At 37.7% G+C, this 27,884-nt stretch overlaps 3 protein-coding genes across 3 annotated transcripts in view; 1 reads left to right on the top strand and 2 right to left on the bottom strand.

Annotated features, from left to right (window-relative positions):
* Positions 1-8,490, top strand: part of LOC141438364 (uncharacterized) — a 232,998-nt gene extending 224,508 nt beyond the window's left edge. Inside the window, exons 23-27 of the mRNA XM_074102222.1 lie at positions 716-970; positions 1,428-1,749; positions 2,687-2,880; positions 3,959-4,099; positions 4,697-8,490. Of these exons, the coding sequence (XP_073958323.1) occupies positions 716-970; positions 1,428-1,749; positions 2,687-2,880; positions 3,959-4,099; positions 4,697-4,768 (984 nt within the window). The 3' untranslated portion in view covers positions 4,769-8,490. The remainder of the gene's footprint in view (positions 1-715; positions 971-1,427; positions 1,750-2,686; positions 2,881-3,958; positions 4,100-4,696) is intronic.
* A 5,560-nt stretch (positions 8,491-14,050) lies between these two features.
* Positions 14,051-15,397, bottom strand: LOC141438493 (ubiquitin-conjugating enzyme E2 N). The gene has a single exon (XM_074102392.1). It carries the CDS (start codon positions 15,168-15,170, stop codon positions 14,715-14,717), a length of 456 nt encoding a protein of 151 aa, XP_073958493.1. The 5' UTR covers positions 15,171-15,397; the 3' UTR covers positions 14,051-14,714.
* Positions 15,398-23,032: 7,635 nt separating this feature from the next.
* On the bottom strand, positions 23,033-27,572 carry LOC141437649 (uncharacterized). The gene is made up of 8 exons (XM_074101101.1): positions 27,438-27,572; positions 26,909-27,172; positions 26,520-26,696; positions 25,537-25,710; positions 25,166-25,339; positions 24,503-24,676; positions 24,058-24,252; positions 23,033-23,790 (listed from the first exon to the last, which is right to left on the bottom strand). Exons 1-8 carry the CDS (start codon positions 27,496-27,498, stop codon positions 23,624-23,626), a joined length of 1,386 nt encoding a protein of 461 aa, XP_073957202.1. The 5' UTR covers positions 27,499-27,572; the 3' UTR covers positions 23,033-23,623.
* Between the last annotated feature and the right edge of the window lie 312 nt (positions 27,573-27,884).

Raw genomic sequence — 27,884 nt, 5'->3', positions numbered from 1 at the left:
AGAGAGAAATTTTCGTCATAATTGAATAAATTGAATCGAATAGTCGATTTATCGTATCGATTCTAAACGCAATAAAAAAAGTGTAAACATTTCCATTAAGATATGCATTTCCATCTCCATTTGTGTGATTTGAGATTTCAATGTAGAATTTGGTTTAAATTTTGTTCCGTAGCATGCACAGATAATATACTAATAATAATTGTTTTCCTCTCGCTCACATGGGGTACCATCAGGCTCTGGTAAGTTCTAAATTCTAAATTGAACACACCACATGGCCGTGTGTGACAGTTACGTTTAAAAAAAAAACTTCAATGTTTTTTTTCTGGCCATGGATGGGAGCGCTTCAGCCAGAGATTATTGAAAACCTATTAAGCTACCAACGTCAAAAACTTAGAAGTAACTTTTACACACGGCTACGTTAACATTTGTAATCCATGTCCAAACCTATGATCAAGACGTGCTATGTTATGCTAGATAAAATCATCTAATAACCTGTAGTGTAGGAAGAAAGAAGATTAGGACGGGATCATGTTTTAGAATGAAACTGCAATCCCATCAGCATTGAGCTCTTGTTGCATACGGTTACCAGTTATAACAGCAAACACCTCTTGTTATTCCTCTTTTATAACTATTTGTGTCTTTCTCACTCTGTAGCCAAGCCTGGAAGGACTAGAAAAGAAGCTGCTTCCACTTACCTTCTTTTTATTGTCACCAGGCCCCAGAAGGTGAAAACCAACCAAGCACAGAAGTGGACCTGTTCATATCAACGGAGAAAATCATGGTCCTGAACACAGAACTGAAGGAAATCATGATGGATCATGCTCTGAGAACGATCTCTTACATAGCTGATATTGGGGACCTCGTGGTGCTGATGGCTAGAAGAAGATTCGTCCCTCACGAAACGGATTCTGACCAGCCCAAATTGAATCGGACGCCGAAGATGATATGCCATGTTTTTGAGAGTGAAGAGGTGAGAGTTTTCTGTTTAGTGGGTTTTGGTTTAAACAATCCAGATTATTTCAACAGATCATTGGGTTAGTTGAATACCCCTGTTGATGGTTTTTCATCGAAATTTTTGTTTTAAAGACTACGAAAAACATTGACAGAGCTGTTCAATCCCAGCTTAGCCATCTGTTGATATAATCTGGATGATTTAGAGGTATGAGAGTCAGAAAAAGCGCTCCAAAATATGGTCGTTATGCGCAGACCCTTAAACTATGTGCTTTGGTCTTTGTCTTTTATTATAAGTGGATGTTTCTGAATAGCAAGTAACTCGCTCACATGTTATGTTACATGCTTATAGCTTTAAATTCCAGGCATTCTAAGATTCTTTAGGCTAAGAAGATTATATACCCTAATTTCCAAGATCTTTGTCATACTATTTAATTATCAGTGCCCTTTTTCTAAAACATTTGCAAATTTTCCAGGCACAATTCATAGCACAATCCATAGGCCAAGCTTTCCAAGTAGCCTACATGGAATTCCTTAAAGCCAACGGCATAGAAGACCACAGCTTTGTCAAAGAAATGGACTACCAGGAAGTATTGAACAGCCAAGAGATCTTTGGTGACGAATTGCAAATGTTTGCGAAGAAAGAGCTGCAAAAAGAAGTGGTGGTGCCAAAGACCAAAGGGGAGATTCTAGGGGTGGTCGTAGTGGAATCGGGGTGGGGTTCGATGCTGCCCACTGTGGTGATAGCTAACTTGGCACCGGCTGGCGCTGCGGCGAGATGCGGGCAACTGAATATAGGTGAGCAAGCATCTTTGTTGTATCAAGTTTTCATATTATATTGACGCTAACGCCATCTAGTTTTGTGTAGATGAACTCCTACGACGAATGTGTAGCTAGTGCTGGTGACGTTCTGTCAGTCACTGTTCTATGTGGCACTAAAGAAATTCTTGGGGAGTGTTCGGATGAATTATTCGGATTGTTGCCTGCAGCTAGGCTTCACAGGCGTCAGTCATTTCATCCTCACCACCTTGATGATTGGTAATCTAGCACCGTCCGCTTTAAGCGAAACTTTTTCCCACGCACGACAAGTATGGAACCAGCTTCCTTGGACAGTGTTTCCGAAATGGTACTTCTTTAAAAAACGAAAACAAAAAAAACGAGCTTATCAGTCTCTCAAAGGGCTGGCAACGCACCTGTGATACCTTTCGTGTTGACAGGTGTCCATGGGCAGCAATGATTGTTTCCCATCAGGTGACCTTCATGCTAGTTTTCCCCCTCTTATATAAATAAAAAATATATATATATTTGATCATAAATATAACTTCCAACCGCCTTTCTTTACACTTCAGTACCAAGGCACACACACGACATCGGCCATCGGAGTGTGTTTTCAATGCAGCCTAGAAAAATACCTACCTAATTAGTTAAACCAACATTGTCTGAACAGGAAAAATCGATAAAAGGAAACATTTATTCTTTGAACTTTAATTCTTTTTCTTGACGCGGACTTCCTGGGAATGAGTGTAGAAAATGGTGGTTCTACTCAGCGTTAAGTATTGTTTGTGTTAATTGGGAATTTGATTTGTTGTACCGAGATAGTTTTACTTTTTTTTTGGCAAACGAGCAACCAAGTCACCTAATAGTAAGCGATCAAACATGTTTCCTTTCTTGAAGGGAACAAAATAATCTTTTCTTACCTCGATGTTACATATTGCCTTTTCTATTCCATCACCAGGCGATCAAATAATAGCGATAAACGGCGTAAGTCTGGTCGGTCTGCCCCTGTCTACGTGTCAGACCTACATAAAGAACTCCAAGAACCAAACAGTCGTGAAGCTGACGGTGGTACCGTGCGCGCCGGTTGTAGAAGTCAAGATAAAGCGGCCAGACACCAAATATCAACTAGGATTTAGCGTGCAGAATGGAGTGGTGAGTTGGGTTTTAACAAACTTTTAAATAAGGAATATTACTGAAATTTGCTCCCGTCAGAGTGCAGCACATGCCATAATATCGATAATATTATTTCAAATATTTTTTTGGAAATATTAGCTCTGTCGTTACTATCGATGTAAATATCATGTTATTTTGTTACTAATAAATATATCATGATTTCTATATGTACTAATAATTTTTGGTCATGATCTGTCATGGCGACAAAATATAAAGAGAACTGACGTTTTCTTGGGTTTGCGCTAGTGTCGCCCCCTGCGCAAAGCTTTGCCTAATATGCTCGATTGACACCATATTGACACCTATGAAGGTATCTGGACAGGCAAAATGTCGCTAGATGACGTTAGTATCGTGAGATCCATTTGATATTACAGTCTGTAAGTATTCGATTTGTAGTATTCGAACATGGCGGATGTAGACAATATCTAATTTTGCTATTTCTGTTTCTTTGGCTAGTTGAAGTATAATTTTGATAGTGTTTTGAACAGTGATCACAAAATTCTATATTGCTCTCGTGTCTGATATTTTTAATGCGCAAGTTGTCTCCACGTGGTTTCTGGAATTTTACTATCAAGTTGCAAAAACTACAATCACCGTACGACGTACGCGTCGCGACTTAGCCGCGCTACAACCGCTGTAAGGTGCCTAAAACTGTGCTATAAAAGCGCCTATATGTGGAAGCGCTCTTAGAATAGGACGGACCTATCTACCTCTTCCCTTGGATGTCTCAAAAGGCGACTAAGGGACCTGTTGTGAGAGTGGGAAGCAACGATCTCAGTTGCCAACTACGAACTCCGGACTCCACCACTGTGGTGATTTTGGTAATTTTTCGGGATGAAGCTTTCTTTCTATCTTTCCTATGTGCTTCCTAGGATCTCAGACTATCTATCTCCCGCTTTATCAGAATTATCAATCTTGTAAAGAGCCGAGAAAGTCTAACTTTAATACTACAAGAATGCATCAGTTCGATTCAGTTCTCGAAAGCTAGAACTTGAAACATTATTAAACGTATACGGTGCTGCCATCTGTTATTTTGTGCGTGTAACTCTACCCACAGATCTGCAGCTTGCTTCGCGGCGGTATCGCGGAGCGCGGCGGCGTGCGAGTAGGACACCGAATCATAGAGATTAACTCTCAGAGCGTTGTTGCTGTCCCGCACGAACGCATCGTCAACCTGCTGGCTACTTCTGTAGGCGAGGTTAGTAAGAAATAAATTTATTTCGATTTTAGATAATAATCTATGAAACATGTCTTAGGCCCTGTTTCACCACTCACTTAGAAATAAATTACGATATTTTGTACAACAAATATCTGTGATAGTCTCTGTTTATTTTGTTCAAATAATAGATATGATATATGTCGTTTAAAATATTAGGATTTTATCAGAAAGAGGTGAAACAGGCCCTTAAAGTAATAAAAATGACTGCGTTCCTCAGCAGGTACATGAATTATGTAAAGCACACCAATTTTGATCATTTTAGACCTATGCACCTACAGTTTTGATGTAATTCAATACACGTTTTTTTTTTATAAATAAATCATTTTTGAGTTACAATGCTTAAAATACCTTTAACAAAATGATATTTTCATCTAGAAAATGATGCCCGCGCATCTATTAAGATAATTTTAAACAAGTTTTTGTACAGATAATAATAATAATAAAGTTTTATTTGCAGGTTTGACACCCGTATTTTAAAAGCACAAAATGACTTAAAACTAAGCTAAAACTAAAACACTAATATAATGCTAATAAAAATATGTGCAACGAAACTATGATGATTTTATTGAATTCCAGATACTAATGAAAACGATGCCCACCTCGATGTTCCGACTGCTCACTGGGCAAGAGAACCCCGTGTTCATATAATGCCGCCGCGGCGTCACAAGTGCCTGCTTACGATATTACACAGCGCTGATTCACACGTTGGCTGCCCTGTCTTCGCTTCGCTTCATAAAAAGCGCAAAAAACGTAATTAATTATGTGGCTCATAGATTTGAATGCCATAGTCTACCAGTCCAATATAAAATAAAAGTTTGCAGTAGGTTTTCTTTTGTGTGAGGGCGCTAGTGTGGCTGTTTCCATACGATGCAATCTGTCAAAACTGACACTTAGCAAGAATGACAGCGTTAGTTCTACTTTTGGCCACGCTGAATAAGGTATGTACACACACAAAGTTGTGACGCTGCATCCGATCTAAAATAATGTCTCACCGTTTTCGGGACAAATCTGAAATAAAATAATTTATATTACTATGTTTTTTTCGGGTTGGTGTCGATCTGAAAGGAATTTTATAGATTAAAAATGGTGAACAACTACGATCAGTATTATCAACGATTTTAATTAAAGGGCTGCGAGAGATATTTTTAAGGAGGAAAAAATCTCAGACCCCATGACAGTAATTTATAAACATAATTTATTGGTCCACAAAGGTTAAGTTCTGTCTTTATTTGTCAGAAGGCACAGTACTTGTATTATAAGAATCTCAAAATCTCATGCATGCATTCTTGTAATACAAAGTTCATTGCTAAGTGCCGATTCAAAAGTGGATAGACGTAGCTGCTTTATACATCTTTGTCTAGCTAGAAACGACGATAGTTATAATGGTGATATAAATCTCGTATGAGCGATGACAGGGCCCAACAAAAACTAGCTTAGCTCTCAAAATACTCAGATCCCGTTGGAAAATGTGATGAAATATAAGTCGGGACGCTTTATAACGCTTGCGTGGCTGAATAAGGTACTTAGGATAAGTTGTGTATCTCTCTAATACTACTTGCATTAACTATGGCAAAAAAGTTTTAATTTATTTCGAGATCAATTTACTTAGAATAGGTATAATTTGAATGGGTGAGTTCGTGCAAATAGTTGAGGTGGAACTGAGAGAAATTGTCTGTGGTCTAATATATCGACTTACATTTTGTTGCGGATTGTTGCCGCTGGGAGGCGCTGTTTGTCGCAAAGTCTTTAAAAAGTTCAAGTTAACGTGTCTGTAAAGTTCTCTGTATCAATAACATACAGAAAGGGTGTCACGAATGCATCTCATCCTTTTAAATTATCATTAATTTTTCTTGTGATAGGGAATGCAAGTGTGTGTTTCTTTGATTGTCATGACAATGTGTATTTGTACTCCATTTAATGTAAAAACGACGTCAAACAAAATGAAGGGGATGTGCGTAAGCGTTAGTTTTACCACGAAATGAAATTGTGCGTGTTCTTTATCATTACTAGAAATTAATTGATTTTATGTACTACTTTCTTTTTACAACCTTTCTTATTTCGTTTATCCTTATGTATGTAAAGTTCTTTTTAAATCTTGCCAGTCGCATTTGACCCAAATTCTAGTGATCTGATGTAAAATTGAGCGACAGTTCAAGTACAGTTCGCAAAAAAAACTAGTATTAAATATCAAGTTTTCAAAAAAAACTTCTAATTGATCATATATATGGCCAAGGCCGTGGTGGTACGGCCATTTGAATTGTATATTTGTCATCGATAAATTCTACAAATAGGTAGTGAAACATTTTAAAGTACCTAAATGTTTGTTTGCAATATACACAGCAAGATAAATTTGATGTCATCCTTTAAGGAAAACGAAAATACATCTAGACTAGATTATGTATGACTTAACGGGCAGGTTAGTGGATACTAATAAAACATTACAAAAATGTGATGCATAAAATATAGTGGTATTAATCTTTCGGATTTTATATTTACTCCATCAACATGAAAGAAGTTTAGATATCTACAAATACGATAACATGTGGATTGCTGATCTATAAGATAATCGAACTACCTTCCTACTTGGTAGCTCATTGATGTTCAGTGGAAATATCCAGATATATTCTTAAAAAAGAATCTATGACAATAATCGTCAGAAAATATCTGAAATATCTTCTTCATTTTGTTTGCCGCTCCCTGTACTAGATCGAATATCACGTACCCTTTCATATCTGCTTAGTTAATAAATATTCTTTAAATTTTAAATATATACCGTTAAATGCGTTATAATTAAAATTATAAATTACTTTCAGAGTAAATTAATATAACGAAAAAATAGTTGTACGCCGTCATAAACAGCCATGTTAATTTTAAATGTTGCCATAATTTGACAAACTGTTTTCCCTAGTTTTATTATTTATTAAATTAAGTTTATCTCGAACGCTGCCACTATTTTTTAACAATAAGATAATTCATCATTCCATTAACATTAATCACCATCACAAATTTTGTATCTGTTAAGTTTACAGAAAAAAAAACTTATTTTTATTTTTATCTTAGAGAGAACGCTCCTGTATTTTAAGAAAAATAAAATATAGATTTTGAAAGTCATTTTACGCACCATTGCCGTCAGTGTTAGGGAAACGGTGTAAATTTGTAGAAAAATTATGGTTCCACGCCACGTGAAAAACAAATTTTAACCACGCCATCTTTAAAAGACTAACTATTGATTTGTTGCAGTACCTCGGCTCGTGAATAATGATACAACTCGTTATATTTCTATCACTCGCTCTCTTTTATCGAAGGCAAGGTCTAAAGTCGATTGCAAAAGTAATTCGAGATGTAACATCTTTCACTCGAGGCACAAATCTACAGTGATTATATCTAAAATGAATTGATTAGTGGATATAGTATTGGATGAAAGCATTATTTCGTGTAGCATTTCAAAAGATATATCATATTTTGTAAATTTTATAGTGTCGCTATAGCATACTATGTAACCTATAATAATGTATAATGTATGTCCTATGTTCTTAGCTAAGCTTAGCGCTCTGAGGACGAGTTCTGAAATGCTATCATGCTAGTTTTTGTCGCAGCATCCATCCCTTTCTAATTAGTGTCACACGAAAGGGACAAACTCTGATAGGCACGCGATGGACGCTGGCATGTTAGCAGTTCTAATATTTATTTCTGTATAAATATTTACTAACTTGACTAAATGTCAAAATAAGACCATTAGAACCCCTTTATCTATTGCTTATTTAATTCCTACGATTTTTTTAAACTACTGTATACCTCCCAGTGTCATGCATTAATTTCATCTTTCAGCCAGTGTCTTTAAACGCCTAAATTGTCATCTATCTCACCCTCAAAGCTGTGTCTCTTTTTATTAATTGATTTTACTATAAAACGTTGCAAGTATTGTACTGATACATCTCAAGTTGTACTTGTACCGTTTTACACTAGAATCATTGCTTTTTTTTTTCATAATTTTGGTCACTGGCAACACCATTCAAACATTATCGATGTTCAAGTTATAATATTATATCATAGTCTGAAGTGCTACGTGCGCAGTTTGCCGAGGGTAGAAACTATATCTGTCTCCTTTTTACTGTACAGTGAAAAAACGACGGATAGACAGCACCAACTGTAAATTAGCGTGAAAGCACGTCTGATGTAATTTTATATTGCTAGCTGTTGTGAATAAAATTTATTTACATTAATAAATCACAGATGATGAACTATAGCTTTTATCATGGAGCAGGTATGGTAGCTACACTGTAACATGTGAAATAACTATTGTTGTTTTCATTTCTAAGAGTATTATTCTAGTCTGCATTAAAATTAAGAATAAACTGAACAAACTGGTTGGTGTTGGTTTTTTTACCGAATCCCTACACTTATTTAAGGCACCATAAATCCGGGTTCACACTGAGCAAAACAATTCGTGAGGCAAGCCTGAGGCATGGTTTTCTTAGACACGGTTCAAAATCGCATCGGAAACGGCTGCCTGGCAAGACGGTTCCGAGACTATCCGTTTAGGTGCGTCAAAGATTTAACCTCTTCACCGTCAGAGTCATCCATTCGTGACCGCCAATGGAATGCCTCACACGCCACTGTCTTGCAATGGAATTAAAAATCAAATTCATATTTGTCCCTGGTTTTTTCCCATATTGGAATATGCAGATGCAGTATAGCAACGCCAGCGCCATCTAGTGAGCAAATTATAGAAACTTCAACATGTAGTCTGATTTTATTCTGTTTATCCGTTTCGCGTGATTGAGTTTTAACATTCAAACATCTTCAGAAACTTTCTCGGTAGGTATACGTATTTTTACAGTGAATTGCTTTTAAAATGAAGTAACTATCTAAACCTATCAGGATGTGCTATTTATCATAGTTTACTGTTGGTAAGAAAGAAGTACACAGTAAGTGTTTCATAATAGTTCCACATTTGTTTGTCAGTATCCACATATTCATCCGAATAGTTAGGTATTTATACCTAGTGCCATCCACGAAGACGCGTGATTTTGTTCGTGAATGACTACCTATAATAGGTTAAATGAGACAAATTTCCTGTTAGAAAACAAATGAACTTGCAATTTTGCTATTGTTTTGCCTTATTCTCACTATATTTACCGTAAACCGTATACATGTGTTTGCTCCAATTACCTAATTAATCCGCGATCAGACGTACAAATCAGCTGTCTCTGTGCGAAATATACGTTATCATGCCATTACAACCACTTTTAATTGAGACAGCATAATTCTGGGATAATAAAGAAAACATTCATTCGTGTCAACATTCGAAAAAAGAAAGTATCCTGGGTCAAAAAATCTAACTGATCTTGATAAACATTAAGCGGTGGCGCCATCTTTTGGCGAGTAGCTGAACTACTAAATAAAGCGACATCTTTTACCGCACAAGCTGCTCAGCTCAACAACTTTGAATTGAAAGACTAAGCGAAGGGTGTGTGTCATTGTCATTTAGACTAGCAAGAAAAATCGAGCAAGTTGCAATACATTGCGGCGCTCGATTGATCCCTTCTCGTTGGCTTTACGGCCTCGCAATGTATTGCAACTTGCACGATTTTTCTTGCTAGTCTAAACCCGACTTAATACACAAGCAGCAGGCCTACTATGAAACTCGAAGTTCGTGTCGTGCGGTCCCTCTGACACTTATACTATTAATACGAGAGCGAGAGGGACGGTACGATACGAACTTCGATTTTCGGAGTAGGCCCTCAGAACGAGTATACAATTCGATACTACTGTTGTAAGGCCCAGACTACAACACTACATTCAATCTCACTAATATTAATAAATGCGAAAGTTTGTAAATCTGTTTGTTACTCGTACCGACTACGTCTAAACCGCTGAACCTGAGATATAGTTTGAGTCCCGGGGAACATAGGACTTAGGTTTTATCCCGGAAAACTGCATAGTTCCCGCGGGATAGAGTTAAACGAATTTACACGGACGGAGCCGCGGGCAACAGCTAGTTTTACATATAAGTGTACAAAGGATGTCTACAGTTGACCTTGTGTTTTTATGCCCATTTCTACAGTGAGAGTACGGTGTTGTATATTTGATCGCGAATACGCGTAGTTAAGGTGTGCCCGATTGTTGCAGACTAATCCCTGGTCCATTGTCAAGGTGTAGGTTATCGGTTCGCGCGCACCTCGACAAAGGATCACGGTTGAGGTCACTGGCAGTATCTATCAAACTCAGACAGAAAATAATTCAATCAAACTTGTGTTATCAGATAGGGGAAGGTCGCAGATAAGCACAATCACAATATTATGACAGCGTCGCATCTTTATAACAAAGAAAAGTAGTATGTTGAAAATAGCCTGAATGGCTTCGAGAAAAGTATGGTACGGCCGTCCCTTTGTTTTTGTTTTGCTCGACTTGGCGGGGACACTGCCGTGCCCCCAGATAGTAATACCTAAGTGTCGCATGCGGGAAATGGGTCTTTGGTATTTCTCATTTTTTTGTACACTAAGGGGCTGTTTCACCATCCATTGATTAGCGTTAACCGACGGTTAAATGTGATGCCGTCTCCGTCTATTCGAACAAAACAAATAGAGACGGCATCACACCTAACCGCCTGTTAACACTAATCAATGGATGGTGAAACAGCCCCTAAGTATCACTTCCATGGATGTCACTACCGTGGATGTAAGAGCGTTTTTATATTCAATGAATTAAAATAATTTCTTCTTTCTTTTGCTCACCCGCGATCATGATAGCTAAGCTTATGCAAAATATGCGTTTTTTCAGATTATCCGATCCGATATCGGTATCGGACGCCGATACGATATCGGGCCAAGTAAAATGTATGAAATATGATCCGATATCGGATCGGATAATCTGAAAACGCTCTAAATTACACCTTCTAATAACTCAAAAGTGCTAATGATCACAAATTAATATGATAAGGCTGCGTTTACACCAAGGTTGTTGTGAGGAATGTGTTTTTCATGAACCAATAGAAACGCTTTCATTTACCTATCCTCACACAGCACATCTCTAGTGGAAACAGCTGAGCGGAGCGAGGCGAGGCAAATGAAGCGTTCCTATTGGTTCATGAATAAGACATTCCTTGCACATCTCTGGTGGAAAAAGAGCCTTAGATAAGTTCATCAAAAGATTAACTTTTTTTCGAAACGTTCTTTAGGCTTTTGTCGCCAAAAAGTTCGAGAACCGCTGCTTTTTGCCGACCCTTTTAGGAATTGGTAGGCTCGTTTTTTAAAGAACCCTAAGTTGTACCGCTCCGGGAATGTTGCCGCAGTAAGCCGATTCCAGATTTTCGTTGTGCGGGGAAAGAAGTTTCGCTTAAAACGCACGGTACTAGACTGCCAATCATCAAGATGGTAGCTTTGAAACAAATAGTCAATTAATTGAGTTGGCTAACCAGTGACGTCACAGTTCAATTCATCATCATCCCGGCCTATATACGTCCCACTGCTGAGCACAGGCCTCCTCTCAGAACAAGAGGGCTTGGGCGATAGTTCCCACGCGGCCCAGTGCGGATTGGGAACTTCACACGCACCATTGAATTGCTTCGCAGGTTTGTGCAGGTTTCCTCACGATGTTTTCCTTTACCGCAAAGCTCGTGGTAAATTTCAAATGTAATTAATTCCGCACATGAATTTCGAAAAACTCAGAGGTGCAAGCCGGTTCAATTACTAAAGAAAATCTACGGGAAAATCGTGCAATGACAGGTCATATAAAAATGGATTGATTGGACCTGGAAATTTGTTAAAGCGCCATATTATAGAATTTAAATTTTCAGCATTTTTTTCCTTTGCTAATTGGCTGTATATCTATCATCATCATCATCAGCAGCCAGAAGATGTCTACTACTGTACAAAGGCCTCGCCTTAGAACGCCACAGTGAACGATATGTCGCCAATTGCATCCACCGGTTGCCCGCAACTCTCACGATGTCGGCAGTCCACCTGGTGGAAGGCCTGCCAACGCTTCGTCTTCTGGTTTGTGGTCACCACTCGAAGACTTTTCTCCCCCAACAGTTATCAGTATCAAGTTTAAATCTCATTTTCATATAATATATGGTACATTACATACAGTCAAACTACAAAGATATCTCATCTTGCTCGCTAGTCCTGCCTTGAAGCAGCAGTGCTTGCACTGTTGTGTTTCGGCGTGGAGAGTAAGACAGCCGGTGAAATTACTGGCACTTGAGGTATCCCATCTTAGGCCTCTAGGTTGGCAACGCATCTGCAATACCCCTGGTGTTGCAGCTGTTTATGGGCGGTGGTGATCTCTTACCATCAGGAGACCCACTTGCTCGTTTTCCATCCAGTCGAATAAAAAAAAAAGTATCAATACGGCCAGTTACAAAAAATATTATGTTGTGAATACTTAATTTTTTTTGACCTTTGCCAGTGTCTATCTTTTTGCAGTTGACTGTACATACATGGCAAATTCAGTTGTCAAATACCTATTATAACAATACAAACTTAATTCTTGTAAATTCACCTGTGGGAGAATAAGAATAAAGCTAGTTACACTTACCTCTCATGTGAGAATTTCAAAGCTTTTTAATCGTCAATTACTGGCCACTTTATAGTAAAATTAAATTATATTATAGGCAACCAAAATTCATTTTAGTATAAGGTTTTTTTTTTATTCGACTGGATGGCAAACGAGCAAGTGGGTCTCCTGATGGTAAGAGATCATCACCGCACATAAACATCTGCAACACCAGGGGTATTGCAGATGCGTTGCCAACCTAGAGGTCTAAGATGGGATACCTCAAGTGCCAGTAATTTCACCGGCTCTCCTTCGGCTGTCAGGTGGCCACCTTATACTAAAAATCTCTGTTTATACTAGGTGACTAGAATTTATTTTTAGTAAGGTGGCCAGTAATTGATGATTTACACTAACTCTTTTATAATCAAGATAATTCAATGTCTGCCGAATATCAAGACTAGCTGCAATGGTTAAGGGCCAGATGGACTGTTTTCGAATTGCAATATAACTGCTAACTGCCAATACATGCAGTTTTGTTGCAGTCGGAATGGAATGCAGTTCTTCTGTTATTGGCCCTTGGGCTGTGTATTATCTGTTAGTCACTCAGTACAGATACTTGGTGTTAAAAAAACCCTTGTATTGTTAATTCAACCCACATTAAGGCTACTGAATACTAATATGATAAAAGTGGAAGAATATACATTTAAGTTTTATATGGAAGTGGAATCACAAGAAGACTATCATAGAAACCATAAAATTTTTTTTGGCTGGTTGCTATGTTTTTCCACTTGCATAATATTACTAATCAGTAGCTTTGATGTGTATTAAATTAACATATAGGGTTTTTTTAACATCTTGTATTATTGACATAACATAAGAAAACCTATATATTTTGTTGAGAAGTGTGTTGTCTTTTAGTGGTCATTGTCAACTGGAGAAATATTTTAAACAAAAAAACTTGTAAAAAAAGTAAATGTTTTAGTTTGAAACAAATAATAATAAGGCTCTATTAATTACACAATTGATGTTGTTTTGTGTTGGCATATGGGCTGTCCTTTTGTCCTCCAACCACAATACCTTATTCACACACAATATTATTGAAATGATAGGTAATATATTATTTTACTACAAATCAAGTGGTAAACAGAATAAAGCATGTTAAATTATACCTAGACAGAGACATTAGGTCAAGGAAAATATATATTTTTTGTACTAAACACAATGTATGGTTTATATTATAGGTACAGTTGAGTTCATAAACTTGTGAGCAAAAATTTGATCAAAAATATCTGACTACAACTATTGTTAACGGCGTAAAAGTGTGTACAGATATTTTTGATCAAGTTTTTGCTCACAAGTTTATGAACTCGACTGTACAGCAAATAGTTTCATGATGAAGCAACACAGTTGTAAATTAAAATAAAATAGTGGTTTATTTTGTATATTATGTATTCTGAAGTTTGCTCACAAAGCCAAATTAATTACATAAATACAATTTAATGATAACTTTTATACAAGGTATATAATAGTACACAGAAATCCATAGTGAAATCATTTTGACGCAGCTGAATCAGTGGAAAATAAAGCTTAAAACTTCCTGCATTGGAAGCGAACTAAATATCAGTATCACTAGAGATCGGGTAGTCGCAGCTAATGTGTAAGACTGGTTGTTGCACTCGGCCGATTGTAGAGACGCTTAAGACATTCAACTTTGTGACAATACACACTATTCTTTGTATAAAATTAACCAAATTTGATAACCATGAAATATATACATTTAAGTCTCCAAGTACATTTTATTTGATATCTTTCGTGACAGTAAAAAAATATGCATACCTAGTATCAACGAAGCTACGTGTGAACGGGAGACCCGCGGGACCAACGTCCGGAGACAAACAAAGGGCGAGGCTACATAGAAATGCAAGAAGATAACCTGAGGGCCGCCTGGCGTTGGCCACTAATAAAATTTCCACAATTGTCTCTTCACAAGTTACTGGGTCTAGGGTGTTGAACATAACTTGCACTCTTAAAACATGATATATTAGTTAGTTTGGTGCCTGGGAGCCGCGGGGGCGGGCACGGGCGCGCGACGACCTCAGTTGTCCATGGCGTATCTCCGCGTCCACTCCTTGGCGTTCCGGATAGCTTCGCTCTCGTTGACCTTCCACAGCTCCGCGACGTCGTTGGCCAGCGGGTCGTCCGGGTTGGGCGCCGACAGCAGAGCCTGGATCGACAACAGCACCGTACGTATCTGCAGCGCCGGGCTCCACTTGTCCTTCAATATATCCAAGCATATGCGACCTAGTCGATCTATGTTCGGGTGATATATTTTCGTTATAAACCTAACCTTAGGCGCCGACATCGGATAGTCCTCCGGCAGAAATAACTCTAATTTGAACAGTCCACCTTCGAAGGGCGAGTCCTCGGGACCCGTGACGATTACGTGGAAGTAGCGTGCATTGGTCTCGCTGGGCACCGCGCTGATCCCCGGCACGGGCTCCTGCATCAGTCGCTGTGTCTCTTTGATTATTCTACGTGGTAAAGCTGCCATTTTAAATATGCGGTCTAGCGCAATTTGTCAAATGAAAGCTAGTAATCATATAATTGTATAAAATATCTAATTGTCTTTCCACTTCACGTGTTTACGACGATTTAATGAGGCACGTCTTTAGAATTAACCAATTATAACATCATTTTAACCATGATATTGCTGAAAACGCGACTACAAAAGCGACACAGATACTTCAATTTTCTTGTCGTAGACTATAGAGTTGAACCATAAAGAACACGTGCAATATAGAAATGGATGCGTTCAACGATCTACATTTTCTTAGACATAGTGTTGTTTATAGCTAAAAACCGGTGAAAGATTATTTTATTAGTAAGAGGTAAAGAAAATTTTAGCTCCAACTGACAAAAATAATATCAAAAGAAATAGACACGGGATTTAGTGAAAAATAAATCCTTTTCGCATTTTTCGAGTTAATAGTAAATAACCCCTCTTTTAGGCAGTCGGGTAAAAAAAGCTCCAAAGAGAACAGACTGACAGCGCTGTAGTATTGCTGGATTCCACTAGATGGCAGCAATATCGCAAGCTTCCGTCCGTAGCGAAACACGTAAATTGGCGGGAATGGGAATAACATTGAGTTGTTGTTAAAAGTTTCTTTAGTTCTTTGCGTGCGAATCGAAATTAGTCCGAGATATTATGTCTATTGAATAATACAGTTTTCTTTTTGGGTTATAAATGTAGTCAATCGGTATTTTCGTCGAAATCGATCGGGTCAAAATGATGTCCGTAATCATTCAATACTTATTTTACGTCAACTTTATTTAACTTAGGGTCTTTATCTAACTTAGGGCTCGACTGAACAAGCTTTGCTTGGTTTGGGACTAGGTCGATTGGTGAAGTGTCTCTAACCTAGATACATAAAACAAACAAAGAACTAAAATTAAAAACTACAACCAATTATTTAAGCCAGAGTCCTTAGGCAAGGTTCCGAAGGTGCTAAATGAAGATGATGATTCCAGATTACTTATATATATATTTTATTACATATAATATTTTATTAAAATTAATTGATTTAGTACCTTAACCTGTCCTCTCCCAGAGGCACAAATTTGTGCCCAAATTCCTTTGATCCTGTTATCCTGGGAGATGACAGATTAATCAAATAGGCTTCCTGCCATTATTCGTTAACCTAGGTACCTACCTGAACCCTAATGACTTTTTAATAGGTAACTTATTATTGCCTAGGCGAATATATTAGGTATTTTAGTTGTTTTGAAAACACGTTACATCTAGTTAAGAAGTAAACCATCTTTTTTATTTAAACCCGCAGTCTTATGCAGCACGCCAGACATAGGTAATTCTATTATTAGTTGCAATCATTTATTTATTTATTATTTATTTATTTATTCATTTACAACTCATAATTCTACTATCTACTATGGGTCTCCTAATGGTAAGAGATCACCACCGCCCATAAACATCTGCAACGCTAAAGGTATTGCAGATGCGTTGCCAACCTTGAGGCCTAAGATGGGATACCTCAAGTGCCAGTTATTTCACCGGCTGTCTTACTCTCCACGCCGAAACACAACAGTGGAAGCACTGCTGCTTCACGGGAGGATTAGCGAGCAAGATGGTGGTAGCAATCCGGGCGGACCTTGCACAAGGTCCTACCACCTGCAATTCTGTTATACTTAATTCATTACTTTAGAGAATTTTATATCAAACATTTTTTTTTAAATAGGCATTATTTATTTTTAACCCCCCCCCAGCAAAAATGGTGTTATAAGTTTGACCGCTATGTCTGTCTGTGGTCTGTATGTCAGTGTGTCTGCGGGTCCACGGATTTGAATGCGGCCTTTTAATTGAAAGCAGGTTTTCTAGCGATGGTTCTTAGACATGTTTTATCAAAATAGGTTCAGCCGTTTTTGAGATGTTGAACTTTGAAGTGACAAAGTCGAGGGTTTTCCAACTTTTTGATGGTTAGGTTATTAGTTGTTCAATAAAAAGATCAAGGAAGAAGTCAAGATCATTTTAATTAAAATAAAGATAGCGTCAAATAATTAAAAAACTAAAGATATCTAGGGACATTACGAGTACACTACATTCAACATCAATTCCACAAATACGGTACTTACATTTTTCAAAATATTTAAATTTTTGTTTACGAACATAGTAAGGCCGAGTTTAAACTTGCGAGAAAAATCGTGCAAATACGGTATTTGACAACTCCTGATTTTGCCATATCTTAATATTATTATGAAAATATAGATAAACAGATAGTGTTTAGCGAAGAGAAAATTTAAATCGGTTGAAAATTGGATTTATAGTGTTTTTTTGAAAAATCTATATACCTGTCCCTTTCTCAAACGCTTTTCTCTATGCAGCAAGTATGGCGGTACTGGCGTGTCACGTCACATGCCAGTATGTCTTTCTCTGTCTAATCTTGAATTTCAAACCTTTATAACTTTGTTATTTGTAAAGGTAGTTTAAAAATTGTTTTTATTAGTTAGGCATTTATGTAGTTTTAGTTTATAAAACATATACAAAATAGTCAAATACCGTATTGGGCGCTCGATTGCCCACTACAAACTCGTTGGCTTCACGGCTTCGCAATGTAATGCAACTTGCATGATTTTTCTTGCAAGTCTAAACTCGGCTTAAGACTGTATTCAAAACCTATTTCATTATTAGTTATTCAGTATCATACGACGTTAATAAATGTAATAAGGCAATGTGACGATTGAACGATTTACATTACAATATATTCGGTAATGAAAAATTATATATTGTAATGTAAATCGTTCAATCAGCACACTGTCTTATTACATTATACTGAATTGTAGAGTTGTTGACTGGTAGAGATCCTTAGAAGGGATAAGTCCGCCTTTGTATATGTATCTCAACGTTTGCAAATTGAATTTGTTTCTCTATTTCTGTACAGCTGGTAAAGAGTTTACTTACATACATACTGTTTTTTATATACATTGTTTTCCGAGTTAAAACTATCCTATGTCTTTTCCCGGGACTCAAAACTATCCGTATACCAAATTTCATCTAAATCGCTTCAGTGATTTTGACGTGAAGAGGTACGAAACAAACAAAATAATTTACAAACTTTCGCATTTTTATAACATGAGTGGGAATTTCCCGGTTATCTTGTAGAAATACAGGACGTCTAAAAAATTATCGAAAAATCGAAAACTCCCTAATGTTGACTTCATGCCAAGTAGGTATTTGATATGAAAAAGAAATTTCATAGTGATCGAAGTAGGTACTCTTGCGTGGGCAAGGTAAATAATTAAGAAGATTTTTTATGATCAAAGTTGGTGATCAGGAGTTGAAAAATAATAATAAGTTAATAACTAGCTATCAATGTTCACAAGTCTTTAAAATAAAAACGAATTGAACTAATAAAAATAAATATAAATATCAAATATCACGGGACAATTCACACCAATTGACCTAGTCCCAAAGTAAGCTTAGCAAAGCTTGTGTTGGTACTAGGCAACGGATAATAATATTATATAGATATAGATACATACTAAAATACATATTAAACACCCAAGACCGAGAACAACATTCGTATTTTTCATACAATATCTGCCGACACGGGAATCGAACCCGGGACCTCAAGCTTCGTAGTCAGGTTCTCTAACCACTAGGCCATCTGGTCGACTAATGTCTTTATGAAATCAATACCTAGCGATACTAAACAAAAAGTTCGTAAACCCCCGACTTTGTCACTTCAAACAACAATAACAACATTAGAAATCAGGTCTCACGAACTTTTAAAGAACCCGCATGTATGTAGTAAGTTAGTTTAATTTTTAGAGTAGGTACCCTTCTTGTGTAATATTTATTATATACCTACCTAATTGATTTTTTTTTTGTTTTATTTTTGGAATCTTTTTGTATTTTTTATTTCGATTCCTAATTTTTTGTTACTTTTACGGTCATCCCGTAAAACCTATATCGAAACGGAATGCCGAGGACCTGGGTTCGATTCCGGCGCTGGTCTTATTTTTCTGGTTTTTCTGTGCATCTATATTTCAGTTTGTATTTTCGACCTACCTAATTGTTGGCAATAAATGCATTTTCTTCTTTCTATCGCAAATAACATCAAATTTTATAGTTACACATTATTACAGGTATATGTAACCATGGAAATGAGGCCACTCTAACAGGAAGGCCGCTGTGTTCCCGCTCAATGCCAGCACTTTCCCTAAGACCTAACGTAACCGGCTTAGACGTGTGCGCCGCGCCGACCCGCCGCCGCCGCCGCCATTTTTTCGCCGCCGCCGCCGCCGATCAGCGTATCGGCGTAAAATCGGCGCGAGTTCAAAATGTTTTCTATACTGAATTTCTGACTTCGAAGCATTCTATATTTTACTACAATGAATCATTATTAGTCATTGGTTACATCATCATCATCTCAGCCATAGATCGTCCACTGTTGGACATAGGCCTTCCCCGTAGACATCCAGTTGCTTGGGTTGGCAGCGACTTGCATCCCCGTGAACCCGCGGCTTTAACCAAGTCATCGCTCTATCTCGTTGGTGGACGTCCTGCTGCGCTTGCCGATCCGCGGTCTCCACTACAGAACTTTTCGGCCCCAACGGCCATCTGTTCTCCGTGCTATATGGCCTGCCCATTGCCACTTCAACGAGCTATTTCGCTTGGCTATGTCGGTGACCCTTCTATGTATCTCCTCATTTCTGATTCGATCCCGTAGAGAAACCCCAAGCATAGCTTCCATAGCTCGCTGAGCAACTCTGAGCCTATTTATAAGGCATATAGTGAAGCACAACGTCTCGGATCCATATGTCATCACTGGCAAACTGGCAACACACATTGGTTAAAGACTTTGTCTAGGACACTGAGGAATTTTGTACGAAAAGACGTTGCGGAGTTCCCAAACGCTGACAATCCGGGTTGGATTCGACGATTGACCTCCTTCTCGAAGTTGGACTTACCTAATTGGACGGTTTGTCCTAGGTATCATACGCGTCAACAACTTCAAGAACCAAATTCTCCACCAAAATAGGAGTAGGCACCACATGGACATTCGACATGACTTTTGTCTTGTCCCTGTTCATTTTGAGGCCCACCCGTTGGAGACTCGATTGAGGCCTTGGAGCATCGTGCTGAGTTCTTCCATCGACTTTGCCATGACCACCATGATATCGTCGGAAAACCGAAGGTGAGTGATGTTGTATTCGCCGTTGATATTGATGCCTAGTCCTTTCCATTCCAGAAGCTTGAAGGCGTCTTCCAAACCGGCAGCAAACAGTGTCGAAGATATGACATCTCCTGTCTTACGCCTCTTTTCAAGGGCATCAGGCATCAGGGCAGGGGGCCTTTGAACTCTGTTCCTGTACTCGGACCGACATAGTGGCATTTTTATACAAACACTTCAACACTTCGATATATCGATAGTCGATACGATACGGTATCGTTGGAGAGACTCTAACACCGCCCACGTTTCGACCGAATCAAAGGCTTTCTCGTAGTCACAAACGCTAGACATAGCGGCAAGTTATACTCTTCGTTCTTCTGTATGACCTGCCGCAGCGTATGAATGTGGTCTACGGTAGCCTTTTCGGAACCCGGCTTGTTCGGTTGGCTGGAAGCTATCGACCCTGCATTCGAGACGATATAAAATGACCCTGGAAATCAGCTTATAAACATGGCTCAACAGCCTGTAGTTCTTCAATAGGGTGTTATCGCCCTTCATGAAGAACAACAGCATAACGCTCTTGTTCCACGCTTCTGGCGTTGTGCCTTCGAGCAAGACGGAATTAAAGAGCCTCTGAAGGACTTTAAGAGCCGGTGATCCACCCGCCTTCCGAAGCTCTGACGTAATTCCGTCCTCACCCGGCGCCTTGTTGTTCTTAAGCTGTTTTAGGGCCATCCTTATCTCGTACAGGCTGATGTCCGGGATATCTTCTGTATAGTGTCGGGTCAGTTTGGCTCTTGGGTCTTGAGTCGCCGCGCTGAAAACAGGCTTAGTGACCGACTCGTAGAGCCGTCCATAGAACTCCTCGATTTCCCTCAACACTTCCGCTTTAGTCCACCGCTACACTGCCATCATCTCTCTTCAACTTTGTCATTTGGTTTTGCCCAATAGACATATCTCTTGCGAACACTTTAGAGCCTTTATTCCACTCAATCGTATCTTTAACACGAGCAGTATTAAAGGTACGAATATCGTGTCGCAAGGATTTCGAAATTTGTTTATTCAGCATCATCGGGAGACTGCAGTCGAAGCGAGCGTCGTTCAGCCATAAGGTTACTCATACATACATAGGGTATACTCCGAGAGCTTCCGAGTTCTACTGGTACGGTGAATCTTAAAGAAGAGAAGAAGAAAAAAGGCCCGTTTAAGTCCAAAACGGGTGGACAAAATGATATTTGTCCGTGACAATTACAGCCGCTGCAAGGCGTCAATTAAAGCTTCATTGTCTGTACATTTTATCTAATCTTGTTATAAAAAATTAGTCTACAAATTAAACAGTTCTATTTAAAATCTCCGCGCCGAAATCACGCCGAAAACACGCCGCCGCCGCCGATTTTTGACCGGCGCCCGCCGCCGTAGATTTTAGCATCGGCGCACACGTCTAACCGGCTATCGTATTAGAACTGTTAATTTTTTTAAGCGTCTGCATATTGAATCGGAGAATCAAACTAGGAACGTATCAAATTAAATAAAGTTTAAAAAGAATAATTGACAAAATACGTTACTTAATGTTTATTTGATATAACATAATTTTCGGTGAAACTTTACAAAATTTTATTATCCTGTAATCTATAATAATCTACAAATTGATGTTAGGTTACTTAGGTTAAGTTTATTTTAATCAGCAGGGCTACTACGAAACTCGAAACTCGAAGTTCGTATCGTACCGTCCCTCTCGTTCTCGTATTAAATAGTATAACTGTCAGAGGGACCGCACGACACGAACCTCGAGTTTCGAGTTTCGTAGTAGCCCTGCAGGATGTAAACATTGTCAATCTCTGAAAAAAATGTAGTGTATCGAATGACCAATTATGCGTTTCGTCCATTTGTCTTTTTAATATTATGTATTTTGATACGTAGATACCTACATTGGTATTTTGCCTTTCCGCAGAAATATTATTTTCAAATGTTTCATTTTGCAAAACTGTTTAATAGGTGTTTTTCAAGTCTCAACTTTCCCCGAAACCAAAATTTTTACTCTCATTGTTTGTATTACTCGTAACCGTAAGAACGGTTATAAAATACAGTACCTAGGTTAGAAAAGATTTATTTCATGAAAGCTCCGAAAAAAATATCGTGAGTTGGGAAATTAAACATTTGGTAATAATATGACGGAAAAGACAGAAAACCAATGAAATTATGTTTTATGTTTTTGACGACCAGATGGCCTAGTGGTTAGAGAACCTGACTACGAAGCTTGAGGTCCCGGGTTCGATTCCCGTGTCGGGGCAGATATTTGTATGAAAAATACGAATGTTTGTTCTCGGGTCTTGGGTGTTTAATATGTATTTAAGTATGTATCTATCTATATAATTATATTTATCCCATAACACAAGCTTTGCTAAGCTTACTTTGGGACTAGGTCAATTGGTGTAAATTGTCCCTTGATATTTATTTATTTGTATTTTACAGTACAGTTAAAGAAAATGAATCGCGTAAAAGAGTGGAACCTACATATTGACATTTCATACATCTGCTAAATAAATAATAGGTAGCTAAATTGATGATGAAAAGGTCCTAGCTTGGTATGCAATACAGTTTCCTCGGCTGTACAAATAATTTAGGTATGATAATGAAGTTTATAAGAAAAACAATTTAAATTTACAAATACTGTTTATTATAAAAGTAATAACATTACAATTGTAACTTCAATCACACTTAGACATAGGTACATAAATTAAAAAAAACAGATAAGAAAAGCTTAAATAAACATAAATAATTATAAAATAAACAAAGAAAGAAAAAAAAGAAAGAAAGGAAAAGAAATACAAAAAGAAAAACGAAAACATTGTCACGAAATGGTCCCAACTCAGCATGTGAACCTTGCAGTCGACGCTGGTCTTCCGTTGGAACCATGTACACAAACAACAAGTACAATTACTAACCCATATAAATAAACGATTTTCTAAGATATGTACTACCTAATATCTATTTTCAATTTAAAAATCCTAAACTACAAAATAAAAGTAACTTAAATCTTTATATTATTATGTACATGGATGTATATACTATTATGACAATAAATTAATTCGGCTAAGTATGACGTGTTGCAAAAACACTTAACGTATCACATGTAGCTTTTAAATCAACGAGACGAGATGACAAAGTTAAGGATTTTGCACACCGCGTTTTTTTAACGCGCCGGCGACGCGCGTTTGCACAAACGCGATACGCACACAAAAGCTGCGCTCTGCTTCTACGGGAAGAAAAACGCGGTGTGCAAAGGCTTATAAAGTTATCTACTCCGAATATTGTTTTACGCATCGCGATATGCATTTAAGCGTTGCCGACGTAGCTTTGGCTGCGGGTGATAAGGAAAGAACTTCTCGTACTCTTTTTTTACGGTTTTTACATCCATAAGTAACGCAGGCTCTTGAATGGGACACAGGTGGGTCGTGACTGAAGACCGCGTTTCACTGCATTCTGTGGGCAAACAAAAGTTACATGATTAATAAAATAATCTGTACCTAATTGGATTCAAAAAGTGGGGGACACTATTTTTTTATCTCACGATATTATGGGTTGGATTGTAACATATAAAAGCGAAGAAACGATCGTTAGAATGTAATGTGATGTAAGTAATGTAACAATGTAGTGTAATGTTTACATATATGTATTACATCGTATAATATTCAAAGATCAATGTTAAAGGTAAAAATTTAAGAACTAAATATTAAAAAATACACTTACCATTCATTTTGATATCCTCGGTGATGGGACTATACATTGATAAGTTTTCAGAGTCTTTGGATTCGTCATTATATAGTCTTCCAGGACTGGGCGTGCAGTGGTGAGAATCAGCGTATGTGTCATTATAGTCATTTATGGGACGCAAGGGCACAGTGATCGGCATTCTTGCAGTCGAAGACCACGTCTCGCTGGATTCTGGGGGCAAAAAAAGTTACATAAGTAATTAGTTGAGTTAAACAAAGTGAGGACACAATTTTTTTTTTGTCTTCAAGGAATACAGGATAACTATGGGATGTAACATAAAAGCAAAGGAACAACTCATTCATAACGTAACAATATAATGTAATGTAAGTAATGTAACAATGTTTACGTAGTACACCGTGCAATATTTAGAGATCGACTATAGGGACATATAAATAACCTAAAGATTAAAAGATACACTTACCATTCATTTCGACATCCGCAGTATTAGGACTACTCATCGATTCATCAATGTATAGTCTTCCTGGACTGGGCGTGGAGTCACGAGAATCAGCGTACTCGTTGCTAAAATCATTTATGGGACGCAAGGGCGCAGTGATCGGCATCCTTGTAGTCGAAGACCACGTATCACTGTATTCTGGGGGGAAAAAAAATACATGATTAATAAAACCATCTGGATTCACTAACCATCAGGAGACCCACTTGCTCGTTTGCCATCCAGTCGAATAAAGAAAAAAAACTGCGTTTAAGTTTAAATTGAATTAATGAAAGTGGGACACATTTTTTTTATCTTCAAGGAATAAAATAAATAAATATCATGGGACACCTCACACCAATTGACCTAGTCCCAAACTAAGCAAAGCTTGTACTATGGATACTAGGCAACGGATTAACATACTTATATAGATAAATACATACTTAAATTCATATTAAACATCTAAATACAGGCTAACAATGGGATGTAACATATTAGCAAAGAAACAACACATTCATAACGTAACAACATAATGTAATATAAGTAATGTAATGTAAATAATATAACATAACATGTTTAAATAGTACACCGTACAATATTAAGAGATCAATGAAAGGGAAAAAATCTAAAGATTAAAAAAAATACACTTACCGTTCATTTCGACATCCGCAGTATTAGGACTACTCATCGATTCATCAATGTATAGTCTTCCGGGACTGGGCGTGGAGTCACGAGAATCAGCGTACTCGTGATCAAAGTAATTTATGGGACAGAAGGGCGCAATAACCGACATTCGTGTAGTCAAAGACCACGTCACGCTGCATTCTGTGGGTCAAAAAATAGTAATTTAATAAAAAAAAATATGAATGTCACTCGGTACTCGTTATTTACTTGAAGATTCAAAGGAGAAAAAAAAGAAAAACGGTCTACTGTTTCAAGTTTCTAACGACATTAGTATACCAACTAGTTTAGGTGTGCAGGACAATAACGAAATGTGATATAATTATAATTATTTTACTTACCATTCATTTCGACATCCGCAATATTAGGACTACTCATCGATTCATCAATGTATAGTCTTCCTGGACTGGGTGTGGAGTCACGAGAATCATCGTACTCGTCCCTAAAATCATTTATCGGACGCAAGGACGCAGTGATTGGCATTCTAGCAGTCGAAAACCACGTATCACTGTATTCTGGGGAAAAAAAGGTTTGATTAATAAAAAACTGTGTTTAAACTTAAATTGAATTAATCAAAGTGAGGTCACTTTTTTTTTGGCTTCAATGAATACAGGCTAACAATGGGATGTCACATATAAGCAAAGAAACAACTCATTCATAATCGTAACAACGTAAAGTAATGTAATGTAATGTAAGTAATGTAGCACTGTTTACCTAGTACATCGTACAATATTTAGAGATCAATTAAAGGAAAATACAAACCGAAACATAGACGCACAGAAAAATCAGAAAAAGAGACCAGCACTGGGAATCGAACCCAGGTCCTCAGCATTCCGTGCTGCGTGCTATACCTCTACACCAACACTGGACAGGAGTACATACACAAATTTCTCCTATGCACCACATATCTCAGCTTGTTTGTTTTGTTGTTTAGTCACTTAAGCAGCGACACTAGCGGCTCGATGAGGGCTAGAACATAGATGTCGCTAGTGTCGCTGCTTAAGTGACTAAATAAGAAAACAAACAAGCTGAGATATGTGGTGCATAGGAGAAATTTGTGTATGTACTCCTGTCCAGTGTTGGTGTAGAGGTATAGCACGCAGCACGGAATGCTGAGGACCTGGGTTCGATTCCCAGTGCTGGTCTCTTTTTCTGATTTTTCTGTGCATCTATGATTCAGTTTGTATTTTCGATATGGATTTTACGGGATGACCGTAAAAGTACCTAACAAAATTTGGAGTTGAAATAAAAAATACAAAAACACTCCAAAAACCAATCTTAATCAATAAAAGGGAAAAACATCTAGTTTAAAAAATACACTTACCATTCATTTCGACATCCGCAGTATTAGGACTACTCATCGATTCATCAATGTATAATCTGCCTGGACTGGGCGTATAATCACGAGAATCAGCGATCTCGTCATTCAAGTCATTTATTATGGGACTCAAGAGTGCAGTTGTAGGTATTCTTGTAGTCGAAGACCACGCCTCGCTGTATTCTGGGGGCAAACAAAAGTTATTTAATAAAAAAATCCAAAACCAGAATATTAATTTCACTTGGGACTCGTAATTTACTCGTAATTGACATTAGTAAACTAGTTTAGATGTTACAAGACAATAACGGTATGTGACATTATTATTTTAATGAAGAAAATTTGTTGATCCACAGTTCACCGTTCAAAGATTAAGAACGTTTAAAAGTTTAACGTACCATCATTGTTCGGGAGAGTCAGAGGACTACTCGTTGTCAAATTTTCTCTGGATTCGTCGATGTACAGTCTCCCGGGACTAGGCGTAGAGTCACGGGAATCAGTGTACTCTTCATATACAGGTGGTACGGATTCATACACGTTGGAGACTTTTGATATAGAGTTATCGTAGTCTTGATTGATTTGTTCCACAGTTTTTACATGTATAAGTGATGGGTAATAGATGGCTGAAGATCTAAATTTCGATGACCACGCCACGTGGCAATCTGTGGGCAAACAATAGCAAATTAGTTTTAAAAGATTACAGAAATACAAAAAAAAAATATGCTGTGGCTTTTGTGGCATAGTGGTTTAACCTTTGATCTTTCCAGCAGACGATTGTGGGCTCTAATCCGTGCTCGCACCTCTGAGCTTTTCAAAATTATATTTGAAAGTATTTAATTAAGCACAAATATTAACAAAACTTCTTGACTACAAAGAAATTTCACATTTCAACAAAATAAAATGCAATAGAAGTTCAAAAATACATACCCATATTGTTCACGAGAGTGTTTGTTAGGGTGTTGACCGTATTAAAGTTACTTTTAGCCATCTTAGCACAACACACAGAAATATCGCGAAAAGGTGGCGAGAACTAAATCAATAAAATATTTGCTACAAATACACAACGCACTTGTTGACAGTAGTAAAGAAATTATAATACTGATAAAAATTGTGCAAAGCTTATTTTTCTATGGAGTAATTACGCATGAACGGTGAATTTTGTTTGAAATTATAAACGATCAGACTCATTAACACTATAATTAGGGATGCAAAGATGCAATGCTACTATTCCGGATAGGTTTAAGCAATTATCAATAGGTGCATTTGGAAAATACGATTCATAGTTCTCTAATTACCTCTTAATATACAGGTTACGACATACTCAATGGATAAACTTCACACCCGCTAAATGCATCAACTCTGTACCACTACCAT

The sequence above is a fragment of the Choristoneura fumiferana genome, chromosome 18 (assembly GCF_025370935.1).
Source record: "Choristoneura fumiferana chromosome 18, NRCan_CFum_1, whole genome shotgun sequence".
In the NCBI taxonomy this organism is placed as follows: Eukaryota; Metazoa; Arthropoda; class Insecta; order Lepidoptera; family Tortricidae; genus Choristoneura; species Choristoneura fumiferana.
This window is presented reverse-complemented; position numbering and strand designations above follow the sequence as displayed.

Bases quoted from the DNA above. Each gene is read 5' to 3' on its own strand.
- LOC141438493 (XM_074102392.1), bottom strand. From the start codon at position 15,170: ATGGCAGCTTTACCACGTAGAATAATCAAAGAGACACAGCGACTGATG.
- LOC141437649 (XM_074101101.1), bottom strand. From the start codon at position 27,498: ATGGCTAAAAGTAACTTTAATACGGTCAACACCCTAACAAACACTCTC. The intron at 25,340-25,536 runs GTAAGTAAAATA...TTTGACCCACAG, and splicing joins TGCGGATGTCGAAATGAATG to AATGCAGCGTGACGTGGTCT. The intron at 24,677-25,165 runs GTAAGTGTATTT...TTTTCCCCCCAG, and splicing joins TGCGGATGTCGAAATGAACG to AATACAGTGATACGTGGTCT.